Source organism: Centroberyx gerrardi, chromosome 9 (assembly GCF_048128805.1).
Source record: "Centroberyx gerrardi isolate f3 chromosome 9, fCenGer3.hap1.cur.20231027, whole genome shotgun sequence".
NCBI lineage: Eukaryota > Metazoa > Chordata > Actinopteri > Beryciformes > Berycidae > Centroberyx > Centroberyx gerrardi.
The window spans coordinates 19,784,313-19,797,291 of NC_136005.1; the positions used below are offsets into that span (position 1 = coordinate 19,784,313).

At 40.8% G+C, this 12,979-nt stretch overlaps 1 protein-coding gene across 1 annotated transcript in view; it reads right to left on the reverse strand.

The window, feature by feature from the left end:
• Positions 1-1,326: 1,326 nt before the first annotated feature.
• tgfbr3 (transforming growth factor, beta receptor III) overlaps positions 1,327-12,979 on the reverse strand; it is a 69,307-nt gene continuing 57,654 nt past the window's right edge. Inside the window, exons 15-17 of the mRNA XM_071926246.2 lie at positions 9,630-9,680; positions 9,269-9,376; positions 1,327-5,804 (exon numbers count right to left, since the gene is read on the reverse strand). Of these exons, the coding sequence (XP_071782347.2) occupies positions 5,686-5,804; positions 9,269-9,376; positions 9,630-9,680 (278 nt within the window). The 3' untranslated portion in view covers positions 1,327-5,685. The remainder of the gene's footprint in view (positions 5,805-9,268; positions 9,377-9,629; positions 9,681-12,979) is intronic.

Consider the following 12,979-nt stretch of genomic DNA (forward strand, 5'->3'; position numbering starts at 1 on the left):
TGTACCTCTAACAGCTTCCAATGCGGTGTGCCAGCATGTGAAGCAACCCCTTCAAAGTCAAAGTCTCTTCGGTTCCAGCTCATCGCAGGACGTGCTGTTATTGTTCTAGCCGCATTACAGTTGGGTCTTTGCCACAGAGCAGGAAGAGGTGCTTTGCGGGGAGGTGCGCACAGCCACTTCATCTGGCCTCATCCCCTTGAGAGGCTGTAAACCAGCAAAGTCCAAAACATCTCAATTAACTTACTTTAAGTAATAGTGTTTAGGATACCAAAGGTCTGTTCTAGATTAGACTAGCCTCCCCATAGTGTCACTGTTTGGAGTCGTGTCAGCCAAGGAAACTGGAGGCCTCCTCTTTTCTCCTGAACCAGATTCTGTCATACAGTAATGTCTGGGGTAGAAGCAATCAGTGACTAAATAGATTAGCTTTAGATAATAAAAGCAAAACAGCAAACTTGTGTGGAAAGCTGGAAAGGAAAATAATCATATCAAAATCTATGATCTCACCATGTGGCTGTTGATGTGAGGGGTAATGTGAACGAGTGGCTTGATGAGGTGGACGAGCATTTATTAAACAATTCGATAAATTAGTCATCAGTTGGACGAGAGCCTCGCAGCGTGAAAGATCTGGAGAAGACTCTGGAGAGAGGGCAGTATGGGAAAGAAGAGGGAGCAGATACATTACGTGACATCACAGAGGCAGATCCCGCTGCCTGGAAGGGGTCAGAGGGATCTGGGAGGTGTGGACCAGTCATCCTAAACATGAGCTGGCGTAATGAGAGGTTGTTTTGCCGTTCGCCCCTTGGCCTCTTTCTCTCACACTGTATAACATCACGCTGCTTACAATATACTCTGAGGCACGCCGCTTACGGCCGTCTCCGAGGAGCTCTAATCAAAAGCAAAGACGGAGCGGGATCCCAGGAGGGGAGTGAAAGAGGTAAAGAACGAGTGTGAGCACACACACACACACACACTCACACACACTGTACAGGAGTGTACATGATTGCACTCGTCTCAGCAGTTCCCCCCCACCCCCCCACACACACACATCACCAGCCAGAGGTCCACATGGTCTGTATCATGCTATGACCTCACCAGGGAGACGAGTCATGACTTCACTGCAACAGAGCCAAGCCCAACACATCGTTATTACAGCCTATTGTTCTAAACCAAATCCATACAGAAGAGATCTATCTACACTGCACTCTGACACATACGGCTCATCGGGAACCGTGTCATGGCTTTTAGGTTGCTGTTCTCAAACTGCGATAATCCCCAGAATGACAGAGACATCATGGAAGACGAAAAAAGGAGACAGAACCACGACAATCATGTGAATACTTATGAAAATTTATTGGGCATAACAGGTATACAAATATCATGCGTATTTACAGCGTATAAAAAGTTTCAAAAACCAAAAGGAAACAATAACGGCCGACAAATGTTTTACACATATACAACGCCCCAAAAAGGCATTATCGGTGTCATGGAAAAGGTCTAAATCTTCATCATCGTCTGATTGGAGTTTAAAAAAGACAGCAACAAAAACCATGTAGGGGCTCAGCTCAACTTAACTGCAGTATAATCCATAGAATGATCTAAACTTTGACTTTTTCTTTATTTCAAACATAAGTACACAAAAACATACCCACACACACACAAACATACACATACACACTGTACACAAAGTACACATTCATAGAAAAAGGTGAGGTAGTCAAATGGTAAAAAAAAAAGAAAATAAAAGAAGTACAATCAATAATTCTAGAGGTTCGTTTACGGGGCATATGGATTTGCGCTCCAGCTGTTTTCAATTCACCATTAACTATAAGGAGTATAGTGAGTGGTGCCTCTAAAAGGGTCTAAGTACATACTGTACTGTAACAATGCTGCTCTCACTGGCATACGAGATACAGCATCATTATTTCAGTTGACCAAGGAATCATAGTGAAAGCATAGCATACGCATTCATTCATTGTCTATACCCGCTTATTCCTATTCAGGGTCACGGAGGGGCTGGAGCCTATCCCAGCATGCATTGGGCAGAAGGCAGAGAGCAGGGAGCACAGCACACTGACAGCAAGAACATTTTTACTCCAACTCTTGGGAGGACGAATTTCACCATTCGCACGACAATTCTCATGAAATGTATTGATAGTTTAAGTGAAAGAATATCCCTTAAATTATCCCAAATGAAAGGATTCAGACCCAGAAAGTAACTTGAGCCTCAGCCTTTTTTACAGCGTTACACAAGGGGGGTGGAAGGGATAATTACATATTGTGGATGAATTTGCCACAGTCGATAAGAGAAGCCACAAAACTACAGGAATGTCGAAAACCCCAAATCCCACATTGACCACTGATTATAGGTTATGGCATACTTCCACACTGCAAGACACAAAATGTTTCGCAAAAGATATTCCAACTACAATGTGATACAGTGTTGTTGTTTTCCAAGATGAGATTCACAATAACAGTTTTGCTGTGTACGTTTGAGCTTTACTGGACAAAGGTCTCAGATGGGTTTCGGTGTGGGACGTACCGGACTGACAAGCCTGGCAAAACACATGAATTCAGCTCATCAGTTAGTGCCAGCTGTAATTTCAGAGGGATTTATAAAGTGACATTGAAACGGTTAAGTTTTCAGAAATAAAAATAACAGGCAGTAGACCCTTCTCCACTCTTCACTGTAAATGAGTACATACACATGCATACCTTTATATATACTCCACTTTTATATTGTAAATTTGGTTTAACTGCTGTCATCAGTGGTTAAGCATTGTTTTCTCTCAATGTTTCCCTTGTATCAGGGGGAAAATGTTATAATTTGTGCTAGCAGGAGATGGACCACCATTACATTTGGCAGCTATAGCTTGGGGCTCTGGGTTTTGTCATGTGTCGATAATTGATAATGGATTTGCTCATTGTGGTTACAGAATGAATTCCATCATTTACTAATATCATGATAATGTACAGTTTAATATACATCGCTACAGCTTATCATCATTAATGTGAAAGTTGCATTTAAGATATGGATTCAAAATATATTAATTTTGCAATGCTATATAATAATTCTCTTTTTCACTTCATATGAGAATATTTTAGTAAACACATTATTTATACAAAGTAGTAATCGATCTGCAACAACTTCAATAGTGAGCGAGTAGTTGGGAATTAATAAAACCATTAGATGACAAATGATAATATTCTTGAAACAAAACATTATGCGTTGTATCCCATGTACATGTAGAAAAGAAATATTAGCAGGTAATGCTTTATTTGTAAAGCATTTACATATCATATTCATAACAAACTCGTAGTACATGAGTTTCATGACACATTCATTAATGAACAATCAACTATAACAAGATGAAACATGATTTCAATGTCAACGTCCTCTGGATGGACCAACACAATTTAATTAAAATGCTCTTTAATTCATTAAATTTAGGCAGAATATTGTAGGGAAAATGTTTACTGGGCATTAACTGTCTTTTAACAGCTTTTTTTTAGTAAAGGACTAAAGGCGTTATGTTTTTTTTATCCTTAAAATTGAATTGTGAAAGTGGAGAGTGAATCTGTCAAACCACATCCACTGTAAAATGAATTTGCTTGAAGAATGTTGATTTGAAATAAATATTAATATTTCATAATGATATAATGTAGCCATTATGAAAGCTTATATTTCATTAATGAATGTGTCATGAAACATGCCATGAGGCTTTTATGAAGATGCTGAATAAATCCCCTACACTAAAGTGTTACCTATGAGCACATACAGAATTCACAGTACTTACACAAATAGAAGACAATAAATTTCTTTTGGTAAATATATTCCAAAATATAATTTTATACACAAATATATATTTATACTCTGTTCCCTCTGTAGAAACCTTTATACATGTTTACATAAAATAAAAAAATCAAAAGCTTTGAGATAATATACATTCTGTTTCTCCTTAACAGAGACAAAGCAAAAATGGTACAAAGAAAATTAACCCTATCATTCCCTTCTCGAATTTGTCCCACACTCTATCTCGTAAAAACACATATAGGTTCAAGGAAGGCACAATAACAGACATTCATATTATTCTATGACGGTGGGGTAATCTTGGGTTTGCAGTTATAAGCAAAATGACATATTGGACACATTGGCAAAACATGAAAATATGTGTTCATAACAATGAGCTTAGCCTACAGCTTATTCTTATACAACAACACACTGTGAAGTGCCAAGATTTATACAGAGAAGATAAACATAACTGGGATGAGAAAACCAATGAAGTGTGGAGTATAAACTATATACTCTGCACCTGGCTTTATAATGTAATGTGCTTTTAATACCGACTGATACGAGGAGAATCAGTTGAACGTATTAAGTGGCAAAGGACCCAGACAAACTAATTCATGATTTGAAGGTAATTCCCAATGAATACCTTAGTTCATTCTCTAAAAGTTCCCATTATCATTCAGCACTGTAGTTCATACTGTATTCATATTTGAGTTCTGGGAGAGGGCCGGTATTAACATGCGCCTCACAATGTAGAGTCCAATCCAGAAGTAAAAAAAAAAAAATAGATCTCTGCCTCATAACATTTTGGATTATTTACAATATTCACAAAAATATACATATCTTTACAACAGCTGTTCATCTAGTAAAAGGGAAGCCATAATGCCCCTGTGAAGTTGCGTAACATCAATGAAACTTGAGAGTCCGACCTTAGCTTAGACCTAGAACTAATGAAATGACTATAACGACTGTATAGTAACTACAACATGCACTGGTAATAGTTTTGACCAACCTGTGTCTATAAATCTATTATTAAGGGAAGAATGGTCATAAATTTGTGTATATTCAAAAATGTGGCATTGTTTATCAGCATCAGTCTTTCACATTTGTCTTTCACATTTTTTGGCATTTACTGTATCTTCTGTATACATTCAATATCTACACTGTTCTGTATCTTTAACTCGTCCTTTAAAAATAGCAAATGACTTTCATAACACACGACGTCGTCTCACTGTGTCTAACAGTGATGACCTCACTGTTCTCCGACTGCTAATAGTGGTTGCTTTGCTCGTTTGCTACCTTCAGGTTACACGTCACATAAAGTGTTGGACTCCACGCTATGCACAGCATGGGTAGCCATCACCATCTCACTTGCTAATACTGACATTATCGCAGCAAACAGCCTTGTTGCTTTTCCTTGCCATTGGTGTACGCTTGCTTGTAACCTCCTGCCTAAATGAAACCATTTAAGGTAAAAACAAAAGGCTCTGTTGTGGTCGGAAAAAGCAGCATTTGGATTAGAAAAAAAATGCCTGGTATTAAACTCACATTTGTTTCTTGTAGCTGTAGTTAGGCACTAGATTTGAGGTGTGGCTGCCAAGCTGGGCCTCAGAACTGTTACTGTACACCCTCAGACCGATAATACCAGGACAGTAGTTTTGTAAAGTCCAAACACACTGTTGAAGTGGCACAAAGGGAACTGAAGGACTGAAGGTGTTATTATGTTTTTTTCTTCAACTTCTTTTTTTAAAATCATACTTCTTTCCTTCCTATCACAAAGCATCCCCAAAATAATTCTTTTCATCCGAGGAAACAAATGTCAACAAACCAGTCCCTGTGACCCGTTTGGCCCTTCCTGTGCCCCGGCAGGGGCGAGCGTCCCGCTGGGCCGCCCTGGGCTACGCTGTGCTGCTGCTGGAACAGGGCGTGCTTTGTGTGCTGCCGATACTGTGGGCCGCACTGCTGTTCTCCGAGGCCGGCTGAGACTTCTGGACCTGCTGTGTGCCAGCTGTCTCACCTAGACATACAGCAGGAGAGAGAGAGAGAGAGAGAGAGAGACAGAGAGAGAGAGAGAGAGAGAGAGAGAGAGGGGGGGGGGGGGGGGGGAGAGATATGGGACAAAAGGAAGATAGAGAAAAATGTATATAAATCACAACATTCCAGAGGTGGGCAGGAACATAGTACAGCTATTTAGTTATAGCTACACATTGTAGTCCTCTAAGTCACTGGAGCCTGCCCTGTAGTCTTACTGAAGTTTATTTTGAAGGAAAAAATGTACTGATTCCTCTCTTACAGTTTACTAGGATTGTCGCTACTCAACACCCGATAGACCCTAATAGTTAAAATGATCGTCTTCATTCTTCGTTGCATTGTTTTGTGCACAGCCCTAAATAGACTATTCACATTTGCTGAGGGGAAACATTTGTGTACTAACCTTAATAACTAAATGGGTCATTTGCATCACTGCTGCTTGAGTAAGAATGCATTGAAGTAATGCTGCTTTTCCTTGGTCATATGATTGTGCACTTTGTGCAAGTTGTGAACTTTGGATTTCATCTGTCCCATCTTTTTTCCATCTTCCTGTACCATCTGCCACAGAGGCTAATAGTTATCTGTTCTTCTGCTGTTAATTATCCACAAATTGACCACTTTGCTGCTATGATTTTTTACAGATACAAAAGACGTCATCTCAAAGCCCAGGAGCAACCAATCACCTATCTGACAGATGAGATTCTGAATAGAAAGAGGTGAGGAGGCCTGTTGTTCATTCAGTTCATGCCTTTTGTTATCTGGAAGCAATTAGCCTAGCTTTAGCAGATAAAGCAGAATAAACACAAGACAGGGCCTTCTGACTGGATCTCAAACCACTGACTTGTTTATTGTTCTATGTATAAATGAGCGTTCCAGTTTGTAGATTCCCGGGATCCAGAGCTTAAAGTTAAGGGGCAAATACAAATGCTTCCATTTGTTTGGAAAAACCTCTCTGACAGAGAACCAAAAACTTTTGAAATAAAGCCAAGTCTGTGTTTAATTTCTGTATTTGGCACAATGCTTCTGGTATTAAAATGCAGTGTGTCCGCTGCTTGTTTCCTAGCCGCGTCCCACCCAGAAAAGTGGAGAGGGTCCTAGGGAACTTTCTCTTTGTAATTTGTGCTATGAGGTGTGTGTGTGTGTGTGTGTGTGTGTGTGTGTGTGTGTGTGTGTGTGTGAGAGAGAGTGTATATGGAGTGTGTGTATATGTGCACTCATATTTGGCAGGCTTGTGCACATGAGTCCACAGGCTATCTCGCATCTCGCTCCCTCTCATAGGCCCCTCAGTTCTGCTAATGTTTACCAGAGCAGAGCTGCCAAAGAGTTCCGGCTAAAAAAACAGTCTCTCCCCTCACAGGATCCTGAGCTTTCAAAAACAAAGGGACTTGGATTCACCTCTCCTATCTGTCCATTCTGTGAGGAAACATGAATTCCCGAGTCCACTGACTGAAGTATAGTATTATCTTGCAAGATAGGGGAGATAAAGGGTAATTGTATGTCATGGAAGTATATTTTGTATGAAAACACATCCACTGGCTGCAATGGATGCCTCTCTTGGGACAATCTGCCTTAACCTCTGGAAGATGGTTGTGGTTGCTTGATCATAGCACCTCTTGCACAATAGCATAGTCCACACTCCAAACATAGCATTTCCGAAAATACATGTCCAAGGATTCTTTGGCAATGTAGAGGAAGCACCACTGAAGACACTTCTATTTCTTAAACTCATTTATTTTACAAGTGCATTCTTCTTTAATGTTGTAGTTGCGGGAAAGCCCTCTCTTAAGAGTTTGTGTGTGTGTGTGTGTGTGTGTGTGTGTGTGTTTGTGTGTTGTTTCAAATCAATGGCAAGATAATAAATAAAATAGCAGAATGCAGACTGATTATGCGTCATAGATAAGGAAGGCCAAGACAAGAAAAAAAACCCTCTAATAATATGTTGTGGTGCCTTTTGAAGTATTTACATCTCTAAATTCCCTTGTAAGGAATTAAGCTAGTATGGATCCAAAAACTCCAAGTACAGCTCCAACGTGTAATAAAAAAAGTGGAAACTGGGCCTTTTTCAAGCGACCAAGAACATCCAACATTGTCCTCTGGCCCTAAGGGGATAAATGTAGCTCTATTTTCATGTTTCACCACTCTGTGCACTGGTTTAAAATATACTCTGGACTGATATTTTTGGTGGTTGTTTTTGGGGATCTACATTCTTGGGGTTAACATGGAACTGCCAGTGTTGCCATGTAAGGGTATTTGAGTTAAGACAGCATAACAGGCCCTTCCAAACTGTGACCCAACAGAAAGCCCTGCTTTAACAACAACAACAATACCAGGAACATGCGCCTTAAGCTCTTTTATCGCAAATTCTTGAAGGACTGGACCACTTGTATTCTTTTCATAACTACTATCCTGACACCTGTTTCTCTTCAAATGTTCAACTTTTGACCTCCAAAATCTTTGGGAAATCAGCCAATCAAAAGGCATGCATTTCTTTGTTAGTCTCTCTAGGAAACTCATAAAACTCAAATAAAGTGGCTTTCTATAGAGGTGCCAAAACAAATATTGGGATAAAGATAAGGGAACTTACATCTGACAACTGATCTCTCCTGCTCGCTGAATGAAAACGTGTTCGGTAGACAAAGTAGACTAATGATAAATGCGACTGAACATGACTGCGACTGCATTATCCAACAGTTTGTAGTAAGTGTATCCTTATCAAAAAGCATCTATCCATTCACAGTCCCCTGACCAAAAAGCTGGACAACTTACAAATCGTCATCTGACGCTGTCCAACCTTGAGCTCCTTCCAAACTGCGAGTGTAAACTTAAACACTTAGTCACATTGTTGTATCTTCTGAAACTCCTAACCTCTAAACTCGAACTTCCTGGCCCTGTTTATGAAAGATGTCCGCGGAGAACACATCGGCTGCGGGGCAGCAGGTCAACGGCACGGCAGATCACCAGTCAAACGGCCGGGTCAAGAACAGGGCCGCTCTGTGCAGCGGTGAACTCAGTGGGCTGCCGGGAGCGCACTTCCTCCCAGGGGTCAGCCGGGGTCGGCAGGCTGGGGACGACGGGGAAGGTCTTGGCATCTAATGGACAGATTGTGTATCTTTTCCTGTGAGCGCCCCGCTAAACCTAACAGGGGGAATTTCCAACCCGTCTCTTAGCCATTGTGCTGAGAATATTCGCTGACCACCCAGCAGCCCCCAAAAACATTCAAAGGCAGGAAAGAGAAGAGCCGTTGTTGCTGACCAACAGGATATATTTACAGTAGAGGAGTCAATATGTTATTGTTAACTGGCCTCTGTCAGCAGCAGGATGTTTGGCAATCCCAACGGCAGATTTCTGGCACCGAGACACTCAGACATTCTTTTGCACCTTATCTTTTCATTAACGTGGAGAGGCGGGCGAGGGCAGCGGAGCAGCAGGTAGAGAGAGAGAGAGACCTACCTGTGTGTGAGTAGATAAACCACAGGGCGCCGGTCAACAGCGCCCCGATTACAAAGGCCGCAAAGGCGATCCCCACTACTGTCGGAGTGTCCAGGACGTATAGTATGGCTGAAAGACGAAGAAGCACACAGTTCATACTGGATGACCTGACAACTGGGAGATATTAGAAACTAAATTCACACACACACACACACACACCATATATACATCGTATTGTTGCATTTTTTTATATTTATCGTCGTATTTTGTTGTATATATAGGGCAAAATGGGTCCCAATAAAAAAATGAAGAAGAGTAAGAAGAGAAGAAGAGTAAGAATAAGAATACAAATAAGATGATAGTTTTGCATATATTAACTTACTTTCACCAGGGGGATTGGGTGGGCTTCCGGGTGTTGTGCGTGTAGGTATAACTGCAAAATAAAAATTGTTTCATTTAGTGTACCTTGACCATGAAATGAGGCACAGTATACATCATGAACTTGAAATCTGACATTTAAACATGACATTCAAAATAACACAGTAGGGTTTCTGAGTACAGCCTGACAGCCACAAGTCAAGAGCAAAGCAGATTGCTGATATTGCACTGTGTTGATAAGCAGTTCTCTGTGGAATGTGATACAGGAACCCGAACCAGAAAAAAAAAGCTGAAAGAGCGAAACCTATTCTGTGCGCTGACAGTGTCCTAGAGGATGAACCTACTGACTCCAACCATGGCTCCGCTTACCCATTTATTTCAAGCCATCTGGATGGCTTTCAAAAGTGAAATTAGCTCTAATGATGTCTTAGCAAACAATACAAAGGCGCTTGTGTAGGGGCGAGCTCGAGAGCAAGCCTGGTACGGGTCCAAGACCCAGGCACAATGGGTGCTATTCTCGGAAGGAACACCTTTGAATTTTCATCCTGCATGGCGGATGATGACAGGTCATCAGAGGAGAGTTTAATTTCAGAAGGGGCAATGGCCAGAGGACGCCCCCCCCACCCCCACCCCCGTCCTACCCCTAGTGTTATCTGTCCCTCCTGACTTGTTATGCGAAGAATGCAGAGACTGGCCACTTTCAGCCCCACAAGCAAGAGTGGAACAGCACACCAAGCTGAGGCCAGCAAGAGACTGTCGTGTGAAACCGTCGTGTGGTTTGGTTTTCTTGAACGGAAAGTTTAAATTATCTTTTATATGGTGAGAAAGTTACAGGACTCTGAGAAACTTCCATGACAGTAAAGCTCAAAACTCATTGTATATTTTCAAACACCACATCCTCAATTCCTGAAAGAGGTTTTCATCTAAAAGCAGTGAAAAGTACTTATCTGGCAGTGACATGAAATGGACTAAAGGAACAATAAGGATCCTCAAACATTACACTTACTATTTGCCTTATACACTACCAGAGCTTAATTTGCTGATAGTTCGCATAATAGTTCAGATCAACAGGACAGACTCACATGGCAATATGGGGTTTACATCTCTTTCCCTTCTTATTGGCTGCCAGAAAAAACACTGTCATTGTACCTGCAAATCTACTATACTGTTGATAACCAATGACATACCCACTCTCACTATCACTCAAAACTGCAGGTCTTAAGTTTTGCTCACTATTTGAACTATTAGACAGGCAGTGCTATAGGAGTTAAAACTAAACTAGACCGATGAAGAGCTTTAAGCTCTTGCCAGAGTTGGAACAGTTCTGATATCTGGATGAACGTCATTTGTTTATCCAAGTTTGTAATGGAAGAACACTCCTATGTAATGCCTTGTTTCTGTTCAACTCTGACCCCCTCCCCTCCTCATGGCATGCAGAAACCACTGATGGAGCCTCTGTAAGACTCTTGACACTGGAGGTCTGTACACAATAATCTGCATTTGATTTGACTACAAAACATTAAGCTCAACAGTTCAAATCGTGTTTACTCCAAACAGCTCTGTTCCACAGGGCCATATGATAGGAATTAATGCAGTGCCACAGACAAGCGATACACAGAAGTTGTGCATAATCATATAGGGTTCGTAACACCGCTTGACGCACAACTTTCCCTTCAGTATGTATACTTGGTGGAAAAAGATCAGAGCTGTGCAGGAATGAGCAACAGCTACAATCAACTGAGAATATTTTTCAAGGGTTTGTACTTTTCTCAGTAGCCTGGTCAAGCTTGAACTCTAACTCAAGTACAGATTTTTCGCTCCAAGACACTTAAAAGGACTACTACCACTTTGCCCTCAATAGGCCTCTACAAAGTTTAATCAGTGCTTCTGCTTTCAAAACTGTTTTGAAAGTGGTCATGGTCTTACGCCATTATCAAGTTGTTGCCAAGTCCATATTGTGTTACGAATGACACTGTTAAGTTGTTATTTTTTAACACATCCTTGTAGATTTATAGTGAGTTGCTAGCAATATCAGTTGGGCAGCGCAAACTTAGGAAGTGGAATATCTCTATTATGATCATGATGCCTCACAAAAATTATCTCTGTTTATGGTTCGCATTTGCACCAATGATGGAGATTTATATTTACAGTACTAAAATTATTGTAGGGTACCTGTACTTGTAAAAAGTTAAAATTTTAGAATCAGCTACATCAATAGGCAAAACATTTTTATGATAAAGTAGACTAACTGACATAGTTGAATGCATAGCCTATGAGCAGCAGAAGTTTCTCATTCAGCAGGCTGTAAGGTGATGTATTGCTGCTATAGTAAATTAAAAGCACATAGATTTATCACATCAGCTGCTTAGTAGGATAAGAATTTTAAAGGGCCAACATATTCACCTGCAGAACATATTTCATACACTACAGTTTCAGTTTTCCCAGTAACTTTTATTGCTATAGCTCTAATATCAGAAAAAAAATGGTTTTTGAAGCAGATTAATGTAACCGAAGCAAAGTCTTAAGTACTTAATGTAAGTAGTTTTTGACACCAAGGTTTTTCACTTGTACTCAAGAATATTCTTCATTTACTCTGTGCTGAGTAAAAGTAAATTGAACTTGTACTTGAGTAATGATATTGTCCACCCTCCCTCCTCTGAAATAGACGATACTCGACTTTTCCTGAAAGTTACCAGATCCGTAAAAAAAGGGAGTAAATTTATTGATGTTGTGAAGCAATAAATCTACTTTTGATGGCAAGGCTTTGAGGCTGTTATGTTTTTCCATGCAGCATGTTGGCCACAAGTGGCCCTCTTTGATTTGTAGATCAAGCTGAACTCTTTGGGATGCTGTCCAGTGCAGAACTGTGGCCCTTGAAAGGCTTCTTGTTTTGTTTGCCATCTCAGCATAAGAGATGCCTTTGTGTTAGAAAACATGGCCTTTGAAATTGTGGTCTTTCACTGGGTTTACGGCATATCTGTGTTTACTTAATCTGCACCATGGAAAATAAACCCAGTGCACTGGCATACTGGCATGGGCAGCGCACACTGCTGCCCATGCCAGGTTGGACTAGCTTAGCTTACTCTCCCATTGGCACAGTCTGGACTCACTCATTACTGCAAATTTCAGAGTCTCTGTTCCCCAAGATCTGAAAGGGCTGACATGGTTCAGGTTCTTCTCTAACATCATCAGATCATCTGATGCTTTCCCTCAATGATTGCATCTACATCGCTGCCCAGCAGTGAAACCCAAAAGTTGTACATTCGTTAATAGCATCCAATCAAACGTAATAAACCCACCAACTTCTATTCGGCATGCTTATTTGCTCGTTGAACAGTCACAGCTCACACTGAT